General features: G+C 40.5%; 1 protein-coding gene and 1 non-coding gene across 10 annotated transcripts in view; one reads left to right on the top strand and one right to left on the bottom strand.

The window, feature by feature from the left end:
• TMCC1 (transmembrane and coiled-coil domain family 1) overlaps positions 1 to 22,073 on the top strand; it is a 156,562-nt gene that overhangs the window by 34,033 nt on the left and 100,456 nt on the right. For 6 of the 9 annotated variants that reach the window (XM_027523475.1, XM_027523476.1, XM_027523480.1 and 3 more), the window contains 2 exons: positions 7,759 to 7,814; positions 11,715 to 12,415. In XM_027523475.1, the coding sequence (XP_027379276.1) occupies positions 11,843 to 12,415 (573 nt within the window). In that variant the 5' untranslated portion in view covers positions 7,759 to 7,814; positions 11,715 to 11,842. The remainder of the gene's footprint in view (positions 1 to 7,758; positions 7,815 to 11,714; positions 12,416 to 22,073) is intronic. The other 3 variants (XM_027523482.1, XM_027523481.1, XM_027523484.1) reach the window with 1 other exon arrangement.
• Positions 19,241 to 19,344, bottom strand: LOC113881092. The gene has a single exon (XR_003507944.1). It is a non-coding gene; the product is annotated as a U6 spliceosomal RNA (small nuclear RNA).

Raw genomic sequence — 22,073 nt, 5'->3', positions numbered from 1 at the left:
ATATTTGTGACTGAGGAGATTTCATTTTTCAAAGTAGTAAATATCTGTTGAACTTACTTGATTACGTCTTTCTCATTTCTGGCTCAACTCTTGGGTTTCTTGTCTATGCATTTATAAACCAAGGAGGTCAAGAGAAAGGTTTGTTTTGAGTGTGAATGACCAGGCTGGGAAAAGATGTTGTTAAATCACAAATACCCTTAGGAGGGAGCCGGAAAAATGTTGTCCTTTATAAAATAGAAGCATGAGAAGAAATAATGACTTCAAGAATAGAACTGCTGAATAAATTTGCAGTGTAGCAAAGCATAAAGTATGTGTTCCCACTGAAACCACTTCAGATGACCTACAGTGAAGGAGAAAGAGCAGGAGTTGAAGACATTGTTAAAATCCAAAAAACATGACTAAGTTTTATTTCTAAACTTTGTGTTCATCCATTTACTCTAGAGAGATTTAAGATTGGCTCTGGGTCAGTTGAGCAGAGTTTGACATTCTGAAGGCATATTGAAATGTAACATTTATATTAAGTGTGTGTACGTGCTCAATCACTTCAGTTTTGTCTGACTCTTATTGACCCCATGAAGTGTGGCCCTCCAGACTCCTCTGTTATGGAATTCTCTAGGCAGGAATACTGGAGTGGGTTGCCGTGCCCTCCATCAAGGGATCTTCCTGACCCAGGGACTGAACCTGTGTCTCCTGCATTGCAGGTGGAGGCTTTACCCACTGAGCCTCCTGGGAAGCCTGCTATTTGTATGTGACATTAATTAATAATAAATACTGGTGTATGTTTATTTTGAGTATTCTTTCCTGTTTTGAATTACATATCGTGAATACTTGATGTAAGAAATTTGAAATTAAGATTTTTTAATTGAAGTATGGTTGGAAAATTCAGCAGCGGCCACAGGACTGGAAAAGATCAGTTTTCATTCCAATCCCAAAGAAAGGCAATGCCAAAGAATGTTCATACTACCTCACAATTACACTCATTTCACACAGCAGCATATTAAAAGCAGAGATCCTACTTTAGCGACAGAGTTCCATATAGTCAAAATTATGGTTTTTCCAGTAGTCATGTATGGATGTGAGAGTTGGACCATAAAGAAAGCTGAGTGCTGAAGAATTTATGCTTTTGAACTGTGGTGCTGGAGTAGACTCTTGAGAATCCCTAGGACTGCAAGGAGATCAAACCAGTCAACCCTAAAGGAAATCAGTCGTGAATATTCATTGGAAGGACTGATGCTGAAGCTGAAGCTCTGATACTTTGGCCACCTGATGCGATGAATGGACTCATTTCAAAAGACTCTGATGCTGGGAAAGATTGAAGGCAGGAGCAGAAGGGGATGACAATGGATGAGATGGTTGGATGGCATCAGAAACTTGCTGGACATGAGTTTGAGCAAGTTCCGGGAGTTGGTGATGGACAGGGAAGTCTGGTGTGCTGCAGTCTATGGGATCACAGAGTCAGAGGTGACTGAGCGACTGAACTGAACTGAACTGATTTACAATGTTGTGTTAGTTTCTCGTGTACAGCAAGCTGATTCAGTTATATATGTATTCCCTTTCAGATTCTTTTCCTTTTTAGGTTGTTACAAGATATTGAACATAGTTATCGGTGCTATACAGTAGGCCTTGTTTATCTGTTTTAGTAGTGTATATCTTTTAAGCCCTAATTTCCCAGTTTATCCTCACCCGTTTTCACCTTTGACAACTGTAAGTTCATTTTCTCTGTGAGTCTGTTTCTGTTTTGTAAATAAGTTCATTTGTATCATTTTTTTGGATTCCACATATAATATTCCGCAGATATTCTGTGATATCTGTCTTCTCTGACTGACTTCACTTCGTATGATACTCTCTGGGTCTGTCCTTGTTGCTGCAAATGGCATTGCTTCATTCCTTTTGTGACTGAGTATTTTACCATTGTGTACACACGCTACATCTTGTTTATCCATTCCTCTGCTCATGGACATTTAGGTTGCTTCCATGTCTTAGTTATTATTCGTAGTGCTGCTATGATATTGGGGTGCATGTATCTTTTTGAATTAGAGTTTTCTCCAGATGTACGTTCAAGAGTGGTATTGCTGGGTCATAAGGCAGCTCTGTTTTTTCTTGATAGCTTTTTAGGGAGAACTCCATGCTGTTTTCCGTGGAGAAGCCAACGGCAGCCCACTCCAGGACTCTTGCCGGAAAATCCCATGGACGGAGGAGCCCGGTGGGCTGCAGTCCACGGGGTCACAAAGACTGGGACACGACTGAGCGACTTCACTTTCACTTTTCACTTTCATGCATTGGAGAAGGAAAGGGCAACCCACTCCAGTGTTCTTGCCTGGAGAATCCCAGGGACGGGGGAGCCTGCTGGGCTGCCGTCTGTGGGGTCGCACTGAGTCGGACACGACTGAAGCGACTTAGCAGCAGCAGCAGCCATACTGTCTTCCATAGTGGCTGCACCAAAAAGTGCACTTACACATTGGAAAAGTCTTTATTTCCTCTTCACTTATGAAGGATATTCTCACTAGATATAGAATACTGGTTGAACAATCTTTTTCTTTCAACATTTTTTTAAAGTTGCTAAACCCCTATTATCTTGCTTGCAAAGTTTCTGACAGCAAGGTTATTATAATCCTTATCCTTGTTCCTCTGTATATACTATGTTTTCCCTCTCTGGTTGCCTTCACGATTTCCCTTTTTCTTTTCAGCTATTATTTCAGCTAGCTATTATGCCTAGTTTTGAGGTTTCTTTTAAGTCTTGTTTGACATTTTTGGACCTTCTTAAATCTGTAGTTTGGTGTCTTGTCACTTAACCATTCACATATTTCTTCTGCTTTGTTCTTTCTTCTCTAGGCATTCTGAGTATATTACACTATTTGATATTTTCCCACAGTTCTTGGATGTTTTCTCTTGTTTTATTTTCCTACTTCTTTTCTTCTTTACGTTTCAATTTGAGTAATTTCTGTGAGCCTGTCTTCAAGTTCCCTGATTCTTTTTTAGCTGTTTCAAATCTACTAAAATAATTTGTTGTTTATTACCATGTTTCTCTTTCTAGGATTTCCACTATATTCTTTATGATTTCCACGTCTCTGTCAAACTACCTGTGTGATCTTGCATGTTGTCTACCTTTTCCATTATTCTCTACCATATTAATCATGTTTTAAATTCTCTGATAATTCTCATACCATGGCATTTCTGAGTCTAGTTCTGATGATTGCTTTGTTTCTGCAAACTATGTTTTTATTAAAGTGGAGAGTGAAAAAGTTGGCTTAAAGCTCAACATTCAGAAAACGAAGATCATGGCATCCGGTCCCATCACTTCATGGGAAATAGATGGGGAAACAGTGGAAACAGTGTCAGACTTTATTTTTCTGGGCTCCAAAATCACTGCAAATGGTGACTGCAGCCATGAAATTAAAAGACGCTTACTCCTTGGAAGGAAAGTTATGACCAACCTAGATAGCATATTCAAAAGCAGAGACATTACTTTGCCAACAAAGGTCTGTCTAGTCAAGGCTATGGTTTTTCCAGTGGTCATGTATGGATGTGAGAGTTGGACTGTGAAGAAGGCTGAGCACCAAAGAATTGATGCTTTTGAACTGTGGTGTTGGAGAAGACTCTCAAGAGTCCCTTGGACTGCAAGGAGATCCAACCAGTCCATTCTGAAGGAGATCAGCCCTGGGTGTTCTTTGGAAGGAATGATGCTCAAGCTGAAACTCCAGTACTTTGGCCACCTCATGCGAAGAGTTGACTCATTGGAAAAGACTCTGATGCTGGGAGGGATTGGGGGCAGGAGGAGAAGGGGACGACAGAGGATGAGATGGCTGGATGGCATCACTAACTCAATGGACGTGAGTCTCAGTGAACTCCGGGAGTTGGTGTTGGACAGGGAGGCCTGGCGTGCTGCGTTTCATGGGGTCGCAAAGAGTCGGACATGACTGAGCGACTGATCTGATCTGATCTTGGCATGCTTCATAAGTTCTTGTTGAAAGGTGTCCATTTTGTGTAGAACAGGAAATACTGAGGTGAATATCTGATATGCTTGGAGAAGACTGCAAGCTTCCTTCTGCTGAGCCTTTAAGGTAGAATTTAAATTAATCTGTTAGGGGTTGGGCTATGTTTAAAGAGTATTATTGCTATGGTTACCAGCATTGATACATGTTGTTGCCATGGAAACCAAAGACTTCAAATTTCCCTAGTGTCCATTATATCCCGGCTTAGCTTTGGGTTTTCTCTTTGTGCTGTTTCACACAGTGAGTTTGTTTATTGCAGCTATATTCCATTATTTTTACTCAAAGCTTGTTAGCAGAGACATTACTTTGCTGACAAAGGTCCGTCTAGTCAAAGCTCTGATTTTTCCAGTAGTCATGTATGGATGTGAGAGTTGGACTATAAAGGAAGCTGAGTGCCAAAGAATTGGTGCTTTTGAACTGTGGTGCTGGAGAAGACTCTTGAGAGTCCCTTGGATTGCAAGGAGATGAAACCAGTCAATCCTAAAGGAAATCAGTCCTGAATATTCATTGGAAGGACTGATGCTGAAACTCTAATACTTTGGCCACCTGATGCAAAGAACTGACTCCTTGGAAAAGACCCTCATGCTAGGAAAGATTGAAGGCAGGAGGAGAAGGAGATGACAGAGGATAAGATGGTTGGATGGCATCAGCGACTCGATGGACCTGAGTTTGAGCAAGCTCCAGGAGTTGGTGATGGACAGGGAAGCCTGGCATGCTGCTGTCCATGGGGTCGCAAAGGGGCAGACATGACTGAGCGATTGAGCATCTGAACTGAACTGAACTGTTAGCATGATAGTGGAGGTTGAGGGGAGTTCTGTGATGATCTGGTACGCCTCAGATTTAGGCAGGCACTAGAACCTGGGTCTCTTGTAAAATTTTCTGTTTCTAGGAGTGGAGTTGTTCCCCTTCTTTTTTCTTCCTCAACTGCTGTGTCTATCTTAGGTTTTATATTCCCTCCCCTTTTTTAAGCTTAAGTTTTTTTCTTAATAGATTTTAACCAATAGTAGTTTTTGTTTGAATTTCCTATTCAAAGCAGCCTTCTCTGCCCCTGTATTTTATTTTTTTGGCCTCACCATGTAGCATGCAGAATCTTCGTTCCCTGCAGTGGGAGCATACGGAGGCTTAACCACCCTGGACCACCAGGGAAGTCCCTAAGCTAATAGGGGGTAGATTTGGGCTGATTGGCGTTGGCTGCCAAGCTCCACAAGGGTGGGGGCTGGGATAAGAAGCTTCTTTGCATTCTCTCAGATTCTATCTGCCTCCCCCCCACCCCCCTTCCCCCACACACACAGCCTTTGAGGTTCCTGGCAGAAAAGCCTGTAATAGGGTAGAGCCTCTCTCCTGATTGCAGTCCCTTGAGACTTGGCACTCTCATACTGGCCCACATTCAGTGTCCAGCAATTGGTCAAAATTTGTGATTTAATCGTCCTGACTGCAGTGGAATTCCTGCATGCTCTTGGGGCTGTATTTCCTTTGGTTAGAAAGAAAGGTTTACCTCTAGGATTATAGGTGCTTGTCTAGCATCTTGTGTTACTCCATCCCTGTTGCACTGTCTGCAGGTTTGGTCAGGTGGCATTGTGGGTGGTGGGGAGAGAGCGGTTTTATCCACTGTGAACCTTAGGAGTCCACATTGTGGTCAGAGAAGAACTTGTGAGACTTGATTTAGTGCTCAGCATATGGGTCACTTTTTGTAAGTGATCTCTTTGAACTTGATAGAGTATTCTGCAGTTATTGGGTACTGTCTTATACAAATGTCTGTTTAGGTCCCCAGTTTGTTAACCATGCTATTCAGATCTAACTCTCTTTTTCTTCCGATTTAGGTCGTTTATTCTATCAATTATGAGAGATTTTAAAAATTTCTCCATTATGATTATAGATATATTTCACTTCTTGTAGGTCTGCTAAATTGTGCTTTATGCATTTGGAGGCTATGTTATTACTTGCATATAAATTTTAAATTATGTCTTTCTAATGAGTTCTGCATTTAATCCTATGAATTATATTACCTCCATTAATGCTTTTTGAATTATAGTCTACTTTGAGTACTACTAATAAAGCTTGAGCAGCTTTTGTTTAGATTATGTTTGTTAACCCTTTCTATACATTTTATTTTAATTGTTCTCTATATTTGGCATGATTCTTTTACACATCATAATAGAGAATTTTTTTTTTTTTGGCCACGTCACGGGGCTTGTGGGATCTTAGTTCCCCAACCAGGGGATGAACCGGGCCACTGCTGTGAAAGTGCCGGGTCCTAACCACTGGCCCACCAGGGATTGATTTCCGTTTTTTATTTAGTGTGATAGATAGTCTTTTTCTTTTGGTCCACTTAGATTTAATATAATTATTGGGGTATTTGGGTTTGCATTTGATATCTTATATTTTCCTTTTTATATGTCTTATCTGCAGTCTTGCTTTCCCTCCTTTTTGTATTTATTTGCATATTTTAATTCTGTTTTTCCTTTCTGCTAGCACAATAGTTATGTCCTTTTCTATAATTTTAAAATGTTTCCCCTTGAGATTAAAACATGTATTTACTTTCTTTTTTTTCCAAATGTGTAAGTTTATTTTTTCCTGACGTAAGAATAGTCATAATGTATATACTTCGAGAGGTAGAAAAAGTTGGAAAAGATGGAAAGTCCCCCCTCACATCTGCCCACCAGCCACCCAGTTCTCCAGATGACTCAGGATGAGTACCCCCAGTGCAGTCATCTGGCCTCTTCACTGGCCCCCAGTGTGTAGCGTGTGTGCTGCTCTGCAGCTGGGAATCTCGGCCTGTATCTTCCTGCTCATTCATCCATCTTCTCATCTTTCAAAGTGTAGTGAAAGCTTCTTTGTTCTTGAAACTTTTCGAGGCAAGTGTCATCAGATTTCTTCACTTCTGATGGTAATCATAGTTGTCCTTACACATTCTAGCACTTAATTATGTTGTTCTGTGCTGTTTCTCTTAAGCTTCAAGTATGTAAACTCACTTTCCATCCTAGATTACTTCCTTGAGGGTAAGGTAGGATGCTTTGTTTGTGTAATTTGGAGCACAAAGCAGATGCCCCCCAAACACAGGCCTGAGTAAATTGCCTCTGGTAATGGCTGTTTTCCAGGGAATTTTCCATTTTGGTGCATCTTGAGCCTCAATTATTCATGGTAGACATACTTATTAAGAGTTGCTTTTGAACGCAAAATTGTGGATGGAGAATTGGAAGCTACTTGAAAGATACTTGCTTATAAAATTATGCTTCTTTTCATGTTGGTAAGGAATCTGCCCACAATTCGGGAGGCCCGGATTCAGTCCCTGGGTTGGGAAGATCCCCTGGAGTAGGAATGGCAACACACTCCAGTATTCTGGCCTGCAGAATTCTGTGGACAGAGGAGCGTGGCAGGCTACATACAGTCCACGGGGTCGCAAAGAATCAGACATGACTGAGCGACTAACACACTTATTTTGCATTTCATTTTACTTTAAGATTAGAATTAATGGACTATCCATTCCTAATTCCGTATCATAGTGTAAAAAGATTTATGAAATATACTTTTTTTTTTAATATTGACGTTCCTCAAATTGTTTTTTCTTGATTATAGTTTTTTTTTTCATTATTTCTTTGCAAAATGAGAAAATACTGAAAAACACTAGAAAAAATTACCCTGTACTACCACTGAGAGCTAAATGTTACCATTTTGTTATGTGTATACTCAGTTTTTTCCTATGTTTATAAATAAACTCCCCTCTTCTAAGTTTCCTACCTTGTAATTCTTAATGTTTGCTTTTCAGCTTTCCCTAAAAGGATTCCAGAACACCTTAGAAGTGCTTGAGGAAGAGTGATAAAGGCAAGTATCCAATTTGTTAGCGTCAGTGAAATAATTTGGTTCATAGCCAAACCAAAATGCTTTGGTCACCGTGTCTATCAAGAAAACTAAAAAGTTGGGAGTAACGACTTAAAGGAAAAAAAAGAAAGATAGTTCATATATAATTCGAATTTTTTTTTTTTCAAAACTGTTGTAGAAAATTGTTAAAATTCTGAGAATTTAACCAAGTTTTCTGAAATACCTGGTTTGTCGGTGGCTCCCATTTCCTCCTCTTTTTTCCCCGCTTTCCACCCCTTCCTCCTGCCCCCTTTCTCCCATATCCTTTTGTTCCCTTTTCTCTCTATTGGTTTCCTCAGGCTTACTTAGAAGGACTTTACTTTTCAGAGAAGCCCTGTGAATAAAAGAGAAGCCAACATTTCCTTCTTATGAAAGAACACTTAGCTTTACAGTTGAACTTGTTTGTGTTAAACCAGAGATAGCAATACAGTTGTTTGGGAAGTTTAATAAGCTGAACAGCAGTTATTATTCATTTGAATTTTACTACTGTCTTACAGAAGAAAATAGGGGAGTCTTAAAAAACGTTCGCATTATTGAATTATTTTAGTGCTTGCTTTCTTCTTGTCACAAGTTTTATATAATGATTATAGCGTTACGTTTTACAGTCAGTGCAACAGGTTGTTGTTTCAAAATTCTTATCTAACAATTTGATGCTTAAAGCTCAGTTTAAGTTTCTTTGGTGTTCTGTGTTAGGTAAGCTTCTGTTAGTATCATGAAGATATGTTTTGCCTTTAGAAATCCCAGAATTTACTACTCCTCTACTAGGTAATCTGTGCAGCCATGTAGATAGCCTATGCAAGCTTTGGCTTGGAAATCAACACCCTGTTTCTGGGTTTTCCTCCAAATGCTGGCATATCCTTATAATTAATCATTCTTTTAAATTATATGAGAATAAATGATATAGACATGCTAATGAAATCTCAAATGAAGATACAGACATTTAAAAATGTACCATATTTTCCATTTTTTTAAAACCAAGAAGCAGGTTTATGTGAAGTGAAGTTAATGTGAAGTGAAGTGAAGTTGCTCAGTCATGTCTGACTCTTTGCGACCCCATGTACTGTAGCCTACTGGGCTTCTCCATCCATGGGATTTTCCAGGCAAGAGTACTGGAGTGGGTTGCCATTTCCTTCTCCAGAGGATCTTCCCGATCCAGGGATTGAACCCGGGTCTTCTGCATTGTAGTCAGACGCTTTACCATCTGAGCCACAAGGGAAGCCCCTTGATTAGTTTATAACACTGCCCAATGAAGCTGATCTGCTGAGTAATAAATTCCTTGTATGTTTATATATGAGACAAGTAGATTGTTTGGTGTTCTAACGAACCTTGATACCATTCCTCTCTTTATGGTGTCTTTTATTATCATGGGATAAACTTATTTTATATGTTTTACTTTCAAAATAGCAGCAACAAAAAATATGTTGTATTATTTAGCTAATGCAATATAAATAAGGAAAAAAGTAATTTACTTCCTCATTATCAGCCTGCTGCTTTCACATCCTTCTGTCTTTTCGGGGTCTAAATATCCCAGTACAAGAAGAGGTTAATTGATATACAGTTACTGGATTATCTTGGTTACATAGCCCTTTTTGTCTGAGAAGCTCAGTGCTTTGCAGAGTGAAAATAATTCAATAACTATTAGTCTGCACTAGAAACTCATGAGGGAAGGTCAGGATAATTAAATACATATACTGTTGACAACATTTTTGCCCACAAGGAGCCCCAGAAAACTCCATATAGCCCAAAACATTTGTTTATGTCGGTAGGATTAAGGGCTTCTCTCTTGGCTCTCCCAAAGGGAAAAGGAAAAATAAAAGCAACACAGAGTCGGGAAAAGGGTGAGAGGCCCCAGCCGTGTGGCAGGTTTTTGGTGCAGCCACAGAGAATTTGAGTGAAAAGCAGTGAAATTTCCCATCCTCGTGACTGCTCCTCATTTGCCTAGTTTGGGAGCAAAGAATTTTGTGGTATTTAGTTAGTAGGAAGGTACTGGTTAAAGGCCTTTAACCCTGTCAACATGGTTTATGCTCCTGAGTCATGAAGAGGTTAGGAGATGGGAAGATAGGCATGTAAGAGTGTGGTCCGCAAAGCCACAGTGACGGTGTCCATCCACGTTCATGGTGAGAGGGTCGTCTGAGAGAAGTTACCAGGAAGAAAGGTCTGATGGGTTTGCATTCCTATCCCTTTGGACTCTAGGAGTCTGGAGGTCACCGTGAACTCTTAAATCCAGCTGATTTATGCCTTTCAGATTGCTGTTTGGTGGCCAGAGGTCTGTCTGCGTATGCCCAGACCATGACCACCCTCAGTGCTTCAGACTTGGTAGTGACTTAGTAGTGACTTCAAACTGTTCAAAGTCCTTGGTGTAACGCAGGGAGTTTTAAAGCCCTTTGAAGGAAAAGCTGAGGTAAAATATAGAAATAAAGAACTTCACGCACCACATTTTGTCCTCCGTAGCAGGTTCTGTACATTAATGCAGTTTTGTTTCACATACTTGCAGAAACTCAATTTTTTTTAAAAAGTTTTCTATTATGAGAAATCTTATCCCTACCACACCCTCCCTTTCTTTGGCATGTGACTTCCGTAACTGTGGCAGTTATGCTGACCTTACATCTCTTAGTTTCAACTTCCTTTTAATTTCCTGCACTTTAATGTTGGTGTGTGGTTGCTATTTGACCTTTCTTTTTCTCTCCTTTTTAGTCATACCCAGTTACTGTGTCACTTCTTTGCTTTTGAGTTTGTGTGAATACAGCCGTCCCTTGGTACCCATGGAGGACTGGTTCCAGGACTCCTGCAGATAACGAAATCCTCAGATGCTCGTGTCTCCTATATGAAATGGCATAGTATTTGCATAGAACCACGCGCATCCTCCCATATACCTTAAATCATCTGTAGAGCATTTATAATACCTAATACAACGTAAATAAATGCTATGAAAACAGTTGCTGGGAGCATGGCAAATTCAGGTTTTGCTCTTTGGAAATCCTAGAACTCCTTCACCCCAAATGTTTTCCATCTGAGGTTGGTTGGATCTGCAGATGTGGGACCCGTGCATATGGAGGGTGGACTGTACATGGGCAGCCTCTTGTCAGAGTCGACCCTTTTCAAAGAAAGGGATTCCTTTGAGTCTCTTTCTTTGTTCACTGGTTCTGAGCCAAGCTCTAGTCTCTGAAGACAGATTCTTTCTGGATCATGTACTCATTGTACCGAAAGGTCGTTTGTGTTCCAGCAGAGAATCCAACCTATAAGATTTCAGTTTGCATTTTCTTCTCAAAAGAGCAAACCTTCTCAAAAGAGAAGTGTCTAGTTGCCAGTGACCTTGATGAATATAAATGATAACTGGAAATTCCTCTTTTCCATTAAAACCCACAATGCAGTTAGATTGGGATGTCCACGTTTCACAGTTATTCTTTGAATTTACTATATTGAGCTTCAGCATGCAGATAATTAACTATGGTTGTGATTGAGAGGAATCATTTCAATTGCCTCAGCTAGACTGTCTGTATTGAATGCTCTGTGCTCGGATGTCTCTCGATTTCCCAAGTAATGGCTGTTCTCTCAAATATTATTATGGTTTGCATTCCAAGATGAACCTTCTAGTATGTAGTTCCTCTTCACATTGCAACTTGTAGGGAGTTTTTTAACAGCGCTGTTTTTTCATTTCCTTTGTACTTGTTTCGGAGCTTTTCCTCCTATTCTAGAAAATAATCATTACCCACTATCTAGAAAACTATCTTTTAATCTTCTGATTAAAGATTGCTTAATGATAGTGTCTACTTCTTGGGCTAGTGGCATGTTTTTCTTTTAACACTGGAGTTTCTGCATGGATTTATAATACGAGCTTTTTTTTTTTTTTTTTTTTAACATTAGGTAGGCATGAAGCCTTCGTCTCACAGCTGCATGTGTAGTTACTGTCGAAGCAATGCCTACCTAATTTGACAGTCGTGGTGTGTTAAAAAAATTTTTTGAGTTTGCAAATAAGCGTATTAAGTCTACTGATGGAGCCTTCGGGCAGTGAACAGTTATTTGAGGACCCTGATCCTGGAGGCAAATCCCAAGATGCAGAGGCCAGAAAGCAAACAGAATCAGAACAAAAGTTGTCTAAAATGACCCACAATGCTTTGGAGAACATTAACGTGATTGGCCAAGGCTTGAAGCATCTCTTCCAGCACCAGCGCAGGAGGTCGTCCGTGTCCCCCCACGATGTGCAACAGATTCAGGCAGACCCAGAGCCTGAAATGGATCTGGAAAGCCAGAACGCGTGTGCTGAGACTGATGGTGTCCCCACCCACCCCACAGCTCTGAATCGTGTCCTGCAGCAGATCCGCGTGCCACCCAAGATGAAGAGAGGGACGAGCCTGCACAGCAGGCGGGGCAAGCCAGAGGCCCCAAAGGGAAGTCCCCAGATCAACAGGAAATCTGGCCAGGAGATGGCAACTGTCATGCAGTCCGGCCGACCCAGGTCTTCATCCACTACTGACGCTCCTTCCAGCTCTGTGGTGATGGAAATAGCTTGTGCCGCTGCCGCTGCTGCTGCGTGTCTGCCGGGGGATGAGGTGTCTGCAGAGCGGGTAAGTTTCTGTTAAATTACCTGTTAACTTCTTGTGCTTTATATCTAGTACTCTGCACACTTTGCCTGGGTGACTGAAAAGAAGTATCTCTTCAAGTACCCCGAGGCTGTGGCCAAAGATAGTTTCCCTTTTCATTAAATAAGTGGGATGAAGAGTAATCATCATAGCTAATAATGAACGCTTCTAATTATATTCCTGTTTGCTTCCTAACATGTTGCCTCAGATGATTCCAGTGCAGTCAGCCCACGAGTTTTAAGAATTACTGAATCCGAATTTCTGGAGCTCCCATTCAGCCCGGTCGGCAAGCTTAGAGCTATCTAGACCGCTCCTGCTCTTTAATGACATGACCCCCAAGGTTGCCCCCATTCTCCATTCCAAATCAGTGCCCTAGTTTAGGCCTTCATCTGTCTCACTGCCCTTTCAGATTCTTTTTTTCTCCATGCTGGACACAGCTTGTGAGAGCTATCTGAAATACTAAAGTCATTGTCATTTCCACTGCTTAAAAAGCAGTCACTGGCTCCATCATTTCCTGAGGGGCAAAGAAAGTTCTTTAAGATGATACACAGGACCTCCCATGATTTAGCCCATGTGGACTTCTTTACCTCCTACAACTTAACAGCTAGTACTCCTTTCTCACGCTTTTTATTTTTCCTCTAAAGTTTTTCCTTTTGTCCATATCTTGACTTACTCTTTCATTTAGTCATTTGTTCAGCAAACATATAATGAGATGTTCCAGTCACTGTGGATACTGTGATGAACAGAAAAAGATGTGATCCTTACTCTCATGGAGTTTATTATCAGATGGGGACACATATTAAATAATCACTTGAGCAAATCTAAAGTTTCAACCGTGGCACATGCTACTGGAGCCTATTACAGGAACTTAGGACCTAGTTAAGGATGTCACTTCTGTGAGGAAATGGCAAAGATCTGGAGGGTAAGCTGAGGTAATTAGGTGATGGAGAGAGAACTCCAGGTGCAAAGGTGCTGAGATAGAAGGACGCTTTCCTGAGTACGAGGGACAGGATGGCAGGTGTGTGTGCGTGTCCATGCAAGCACACAGAGGGTAAGGCTGGAGAGAGAGAGAGGAAGGAGTTCATACAGAGGTTTGCAGACAGTGTTCAGGAGTTTTTCTCCATTTAAGAGGAATGAGTAATATCAAAGCATTTTAAGCAAAGGGGACAGTTGCACCTTTATGATTAGAAAATATCACTGTGTTTATGGTGTGAAGAGTAGATTAGACTGGGTTCAGGTGGGATGCAGATAGATGAGCTGGAAGGCTGTCGTGTCCAGAGAGATGACAGTAGTTTGGATCAAAGACGAGACGGTGGGAGCGGAAAGAAGAATTACCTAAGGGCGGGGGTGTGTCTTACTCCTCATGCCAATAGTTTGGGCTTCACTACGTGGGTCAGTGGTAGAGAATCTGCCTGCCATTGCAGGAGGTGCAGGATCGATCCCTGAGTCAGGAAGATCCCCTGGAGGAGGAAATGGCAACCAACTCCAATATTCTTGCCTGGAGAATCCCATGGACAGAAGAATCTCGAGGGCTAACAGTCCATGGGGTCGAAGAGTCAGATACGACAGAGCGACTGAGCACGCATCCAATACTTTGGCCCTTGAATTATTGGTTTGATGAATTAGAAGTAAATAGATAGGGAGCAAGAAACGATATCTAGTTAGGGAGTTTGAGAGTATATGCAGAGAAGTTTTTGAAATGGAGTAATCTTTCATTTAATTATTCATCAATACTTATTAAATACCAACTATGTACTAGGCAGTTTTCTAGGTAGTTAGAATACACCAGAAAACGAAACAGGCAAACATATGTGCTGTTATGGAGGCTTACTCTGTATTGAAGGAGATAACATACAGTAGATATAAAAATGAATAATATGTTACGATGAAGTGTGGTGAGTATTATGGGAAGAAAAGAGCAAAATTAGAGAAAGAAAGAGATTAGGGGTGTGTACAGAGGGGAGGGGAGTTGCAGTATAAGGTAAGGTAAGCCTCACTGAGAAGGTAACGTTTGAGTGAAGACTTGAGGAGATGAAGAAATTAGTCATGAGGCTGGCTTTCTGGGGGATAAGTACTCAGGCGGATGAAATAACTCCAGGGTAGGAGCTGACATTCCCTACCTGACGTGTCCAGGGAATAGCAAGACCAGTATGGAAAAGCTGAGTGAGGGGGGACAGTAGTACAAGATGGCCTCAGAGGGGTCACAGGTGGCCAGCCTGGGGAGAGCTTCATAGTGATATCTCAGTATAGACACTCTTCCGTTACATCTTTATAAAATACCGTGGGATCGGAGACATTTCCCCCCGTGTTTGTTTGCTTGGTAGTTGTTCCACTGAGTGTTTGACCTACCATTGTTTTAGGTTAGGGATCTGCACACTTTTTCTGTAAGTAGTCATTGTATTTTCCACCATATGGTCTGTCTTGCAACTACTCAGCTGTGTCGGAGCATGACATCAGTTACCCATACTATGTAAATGAATGGGCATGCCGGGGTTTGACTGGTGAACAGTGTCTGGGCCTCGGCCCATACTTTGCCCACCACAGTCTTAGGCACTGAGAATGTATGAGTGAAACAAACAAACAAAAATATTTGCTCTGGAGAAGTTTAACAAAACATATAAGTAAAGTGCATGATATGACAGTTGCGTAAGAGGATAAGGATTTCTAGGGAGGGAAGTTTTAAGCAGAGTGATCAGGGAAGACCTCACTGATATACAAGCGAAGACCTGGAAGATGCGAGGGAGCAGACCAAACCTCTGAAGGGAGACCTGAGGGAACAGCAAAGGGTAAGGTCCCAAAGGCCTGTACTATGAGGAAATGTTACGGAAGTTGGATTTTTTTTGGCATTGTTAAAGGGGAGAAAATGATAATGTACGTCAAGGCCGTAAGCTGTAGCCACCTGTCTGCCATGCCTGATGGGTGAGGAGCAATACTTGAAACAGTTCTTAACTAGTGAGAATTTGATCTGTATGTCTTATTTAAACTTAGGTTGTATGGTCTAAGTGTTAGTACCTTTCAAAAAAACGAAATTGAACCAAGTCAAGAGCTTATTGACTTTATTTGATGATTCATGGATTGGGCAGCATTCAGTCTGAGCCAAATAGAAACGAACTCTGAAGAGCTGTACAGAGAAAAAGACTTCTAGGCAGAAGGGAGCAGGAACAAGGAAGTTACACTCGTCCAAAAAGTGTGTTGGTTATTGCTAGGTTACTGTCCTCACAGAGGATGGCAAGGGTTACCTAACTAATGCTAATCAGCAGTTCCTGGTTGGCTGGTTTGAGTCCATTTCTGGGAGAGGCAAAAAACTGTAGTTTAGTTCTCAGTTTGATGTTACGAGAATTAGCATAAGAGACTCCATTTGGGGCCTACTGTGTTTTGTTTTGTTTTTTTAGTAAATTTACTGTGTTTATATGTAGCTTTTTAAAAAATAGTCATGTCAACTGGCCTTGTCAAAGGTGTAGACTAAAACCCATTCTTTCTCATTCAGTAACAAATAGCTTGTAGACTTAGAGTATGTGAATTTCCCAGGGTTTATAAATAAGGAACACTACCCTCTGCAGTAAATTACTGCATGATGGCATTCTACTCTGTTCAAAAGAAAGGGAGGTTTGTAAGATTGAGTTAACTGAGCCGTGTGCAAAACCAGAAAGCCTAGGTGTAATGTTCTACCAAAGGGGAAAGAAACGAGGTGATGGGAAGGATAATTCCTGTTGCTGACCACAAGGTGGTACCCCTAGACCAGGAGAAGTAGGCGGAAGTGAGGAGATGACTCCTACTGTGACAGGCCATTAGTAATGAAGGAATTATACCTTGAGAAGTCACTAGTTCAGGGAATTGTTAGGATGTGGGCTGGACTGAGTAGTGACTATCATACGTAGTAGTAATAGGCGCTCTTTTTAAAGTACTGAACTGAATTGGTAACTGTGGAAATGGAATTGACAATAGAAGAGTGGGTAGAATTTACTGACAATGTTAGAATTAAAAATAGAGATATTGTTGTATGGCCGAAACCAACACAAATTGTAAAGCAATTATCCTCCAATTAAAAATTTTTTAAAAAATAAATAAATAAAGTGACTTCCCTGGTGGTCCAGTGGCTGGAACTCCAGGGTTCCAATGCACTGGGGTCTGGGTTCAATCCCAGGTCAGGGAACTGGATATCATATGCTGTAACTAATCCCATATGCCACAGCTGAGACCCAGTGCAACCAAATAAATGAGTAAATAAATACTTTTAAAAATAATTAAAGATAAAATTGAAAGTCCTAAAGTCTGCTTGGGAGAAGTAGTAAAATAATGTCTGTTTTCCTAAAAACAAAAACATTGACAATTGTATTTTTTAAATGAAAACCAATAGAGATCTTTCTCGTTTGTGTATTTAGTGTCAGTTTGGTAGCTGACACTATCAAGGAAACGATCCCGGATGGGAAAGTAGGAGTAAATCAGAGATGAAGATGTGTTTTGACTTTTCAGTTGTTCTCTAGTAAAGGTACTTTAGAGAACAAAACTCATATGCCAAAGAAAGTAACTTGTAGGCTATTGACCCTAACTCAGAGGTCTAGAATGTGTGAAATGAAGGGAAAGTCACTCAGTCATGTCTGACTCTTTGCAACCCCATGGACTATACAGTCCATTAAATTCTCCAGGCCAGAATACTGGCGTGGTAGCCTTTCCCTTCTCCAGGAGATCTTCCCAACCCAGGGATCCAACCCAGGTCTCCCTCTTTGCAGGTGGATTCTTTACCAGCTGAGCCACAAGGAGGTCCAGAATGTGTATGTTTGTTCTAATGCAGTATATTTCTGTGGTGACCCACAAGATGCCTTTATTATCCTTAATGATCTTACACTAACTTTTAATGTGGTTGTCCTAAGAGTGGAATTGAAGGTGTAGCTAGGATGTTCTTGACCTTGGCAGACTTACCATGCACAGTTATCATCATAAGGATGCCTCTCCAAGTTTTATTTGGTTTTATTTTTAACATCTGAGTTGTATTCCTTCTGTGACGAAGGCTCAACATAATGCAAAGGCAAGTTCACTCTTTAAGTTGAATTTAACCTCCTTTTCCTTTATATTACAAAATATATAGAGACCTTAGAGTAATTAGACCTCTAAAGGAACATAGTATGTGCCTATACCTTCTGCTTTCCCCTTTTATTCACAGAGGATTTGAGTACTTTATCAGTAGCCTTCAGTCTTAAGAGGGAGGGAGAATTTTGGCCCCCAAAGTCCACTACTCTTTTTTATTTTTTTTTAATCCAGAACATTGTTACAAGAATTTGTCTTGTGACTATTAGCTTCCCAAAGACTCATAGGTAGATAAATAGAAGGACAGACCAGGATCATGTATGATAGAAGATGATTACTGGAACAGATTGGTTTTTCTTCAATGATCATAATGCAGCATTTTATCTAAAGAAAGATAGGCAGCTTTGGCAAGTTAGCAAAATATTGTAAGTATTTGTTTAGTTAGTTTGTAAGTATTAGCTTTAGTAAGTATTTGTTAATATTTGACTTGTTTCAGTGTTACATCATCATGACCTGTGATTTCGTCAGTCAGTGGGAGCAGACCAGATTTCATACTTCAGGATCAGCATGTATTTATTAGGCATTAGTGTCTCTCATTTTATCTATGGTTTGACTTTGAAAGCATCTTATTTCCTAAATAGAATCCTTTAAAATATGTAAAAGATGTTTGATTTCAAAAATCAGTCTTTGGACAAATCTCTTTGTAAAAAGAATTAGCAAGGATTTGTTGGTTTATATATTACAAAAATATATCTTTAGCCAAAGATCAAGTAAAATATTTGTTGGTGGTAGTTTAGTCGCAAAGTTGTGTCCGATTCTTGTGACCCCATGGACTGTAGCTCACCAGGCTTCTCTGTCCGTGGGGTTTCCCCCGCAAGAATACTGGAGTAGGTTGCCATTTCCTCCTCCAGGAGATCTTTCCAACCCAGGTCTTCTGCATTGCAGGTGGATTCTTTACTGACTGAGCAATAGAACTGGCAACTACATTTTATTTTATCACAGTAACATCTTACTGGGGTAAAGAGCCCTGACACAGATTTCAATATCATTGTAATGAGGAAGCTAAGAATTTAGAAACCTTGATTACAAAATGAGCCCCTTGCAACACAAATGATTTTCAGCCAAAAGATCGCTGGCTATTGCCAGGTGATTAGCAAAAACGCAAAGACTATTAAGGCTATGGGCTAAGCCTAAGCAAGCTCCTCATTTTACAGATCCAAAAATGTTGGAAAAACAGCCTGAGGTAATACAACTAACTGTGATACTAGGGACCCTGGGTCCCTTCTGATTCCATGTTCAGCTTTCTTGTCTTTCTATCCTGTTTGTATGTCAGAATTGAAGAACATGATTGTTGTGATCAAGTAGGGGACAAGAAAGGGGGACAAAGTTTTTCTTTTTTCAAAATAACTTAAATAAGCTTTTTGAATGTGAGCAGTGACAGAGGCTGATTTTCCCACTACTCTTGTTTGGTTTCTTCTGTTACTACTTTTAAACAACTCTGGTCATCTTTTACAGATGAGTAACAAAAGTCATCCTTCTGACTACTACCCTTTGCTGTTGTGGGTCTTGCCAAAACTAATCTTGTAGCCATCAGTAATGCCTGGAGGTAGCTCAAAGAGAAAACTGACCTAAAGAATGGCCTTCTAGCAGTGAGATTCTGGGATGCTAGATGAATTTGGAGTCTCCCTGGGCTCCATCAGGAAACTGCAAATCAGGAAGATCCTTGGCAGTCACAGATGTAAATCTGTGTTTTAAACAATTCACTAAGGACCCTAGAGGCCCATGAAAAATACGGAGTGCTTCAGGAATTTGAGTATCATCCCTGTGCAGGGCCCGCGTTACTATACTCTGTGTTCCAATTTCAGTATATGTGCTGCTGGAGCAAGCGCTGGGGTGTTCTCACATCGTCATTTTGAATACTTGGTCATACTGGTCCATCAGCTCTTGGTTGTTCTAGTTCTTCGGTGTTCTTCTTAAATTATAGTCTCCAAAACAGAATACAGTTTCCACATGTGGTTACGAGAGCTTAGCTATCGCTTTTCTCGTTTATTTATTTCATCGCTCCAGGTCTTAGTTGCAGCATGGGATCTAGTTCCCTGACCAGGAATCAAACCCAGGCCTCCTGCATTGGAAGCCCAGAGTCTTAGCCACTGGATCGCCAGGGAAGTCCCTATCACTTTTCTGATTCTAAGATCCGATATGCTTCTTTTAATATATTTAACTCTAGTTTGAAGTTTCTTTTCCTTTTTGCAATCTTTTTCATATCTTTGATTTTCCCCTGGTGAAAGTCATAGAATTTAATTCAGAACAGTTGAAATTTTTGTTGATAGTGCTTTAAAAATACAGATGCCCACTAATTTTAAGAATGTTATAAGACTTTGCTAGTGAACTTTGTTTTATCTTTAAAAAAAATTACTTCCCAACTCCAAATAATAGAATTTTCAGCCTACTGGGATAAAGGAAGCCTCTGAAATGATAACAGAGTTTCTTAGGAAATCAGAAGTGATATGGATCTGCCTGGTTCAGTAGGGCCCTAATTTACTTGCAGTAAGATAGCACATGTTGCTTTTCTATCATATTTGTGATTGTATGATCTTAGATGTCTTGAGGGCAGGAGGAGAAGGGGACAACAGAGGATGAGATGTTTGCATGGCATCACCAACTTAATGGACATGAGTTTGAGCAAGCTCCGGGAGATAGTGAAGGACAGGGAAGCCTGGCATGCTGCAAACAGTAAGCCATGACTTAGTGACTGAACAACAATAGATATCAAACGGTTTTTTAAAAAAATAATATTCTGAAGAGCTGGCACTTTTGTTTAAACTGTTAGAAAAGTTTGGTCCTACAGTGCAGAGTGGTAACCTGAAAAGCAATATTTGACATTTGAATATTGCTTTCTTTGTTTGGGGGTGAATTATTTTAGTTTAAGAGAAATTCCCAGATTTAATTTCTGAGCTAGAGTCTTAACCAGATGTTGACAAATTAATTTGAACTTATACTTTCTTTTTGGCAAATATCACTACCAGGGAAGTAATTCATGTCCTGGTTTACTTGGGAAAGATGTTTTTAGAAAGCTTGCGTACCACTGTTTCTAGAGGCCCTCTGCTGATACCTTCTGGTACTGCTGAGAGTGTTTAATGAAATGGCTAATTTTTCTGCATTAGGTTTGTGATTCTTACTGGCTGCAGTGTATTTTAAACAAAGTTTCTTGGTTAACCGTCATAATAATCCCAAAGTCTTATTTTTAATTACCAACTTGGTCTTGGAACTAACTTTTAACAAATGTTGGCACAAATTCTGAACTTTTGCATAATGTCTTGTAGTTAGTAAATAGCTTCAGGATTTTTACTTTGGTCAGCAAGGTGGTTTTGGTTTTAAATAACCAGAAGATAGACAGTGTGCTTTGAAAACCTGTGTGTGTTAGTCACTCAGTCGTGTCCAGCTCTTTGTGGCCCCATGGACTGTAGCCTGCCAGGCTTTTCTGTCCATTAAATTCTCCAGGCAAGAATACTGGAGTGGGTTGCCATTTCCTTCTTCAGGGGATCTTCCCAACCCAGGGATCGAACTCGGGTCTCCTGTATTGCAGGCAGATGCTTTACCATCTAAGCTACTAGGGGAGCCTATGAAAACCTAATTTAATTTAAATTGCTTGCCTTTTTTAAAGGTCCTAGATAGAGCAGTTTCTCAAAGACTCATTCGTCATTTCCTTGCCTTGTTTTTAGGGTACTCCTTGTGGCAACCTGAACATTTTCTTTAAAAACTTAGAGTATTTTCTACTTCTGTATAATAAGGATTTTGATAGTGTTTTCTAAACAGTACTATACTTGAAAACTAATTTCAAGGATAACTATATTTTAAATGTTAATTGAAATGGGCTTGATATGTTCTGGGGGTCACTTTGAATATTAAGATTCTGGAGAATCCAGCTTAGGCCTTTAAGTGCTCATGCTCAGTCACTCAGTCATGTCTGACTGTCTGTGACCCCAAGGACTATAGCCCACCAGGCTTCTCTGTCCGTAGGATTTTTTCAGGCAAGAATACTGGAGTGGGTTGCCATTTCCTCCTCCAGTTAGAGGTGGATAAATTTAGTCAAATTAGATTCAGTTTTTAGATTTAGGTTGGAAGGATAATGAAAGATAGGCTCACAGGTCTTTATCCCCCTTCTGGGTGTGGGTGTATGTTTGTGTGTACATGTGTGTGTGTGTGTCTGTGTACATGGTTGCCACATGCATGGAGTAAGCGTGATGGAGAGCTGGATAGTCCCATTTCTTTGCCACCACTTCTGGACTCTTTTGCCTTTCACTCTATTATTTGGGTGCCCTTGGAGTCTGATGCTGAACATTTATTTATATGTGGTTGATGCTACACTGTTTATGAGTATTTAATATCTGTTGAAGATTCATAATCATATAGTAGGCCTCCTGTGACCTAAATTTTTTTAAAAAATAAAGGGAAGGTTATTAACTATGGAGAATGCTGCTAAGTCGCTTCAGTCGTGTCCAACTCTGTGCGACCCCATAGACGGCAGCCCACCAGGCTCCCCCGTCCCTGGGATCCTCCAGGCAAGAATACTGGAGTGGGTTGCCATTTCCTTCTCCAAGGCGTGAAAGTGAAGTTG

The sequence above is a fragment of the Bos indicus x Bos taurus genome, chromosome 22 (assembly GCF_003369695.1).
Source record: "Bos indicus x Bos taurus breed Angus x Brahman F1 hybrid chromosome 22, Bos_hybrid_MaternalHap_v2.0, whole genome shotgun sequence".
NCBI lineage: Eukaryota > Metazoa > Chordata > Mammalia > Artiodactyla > Bovidae > Bos > Bos indicus x Bos taurus.
This window is presented reverse-complemented; position numbering and strand designations above follow the sequence as displayed.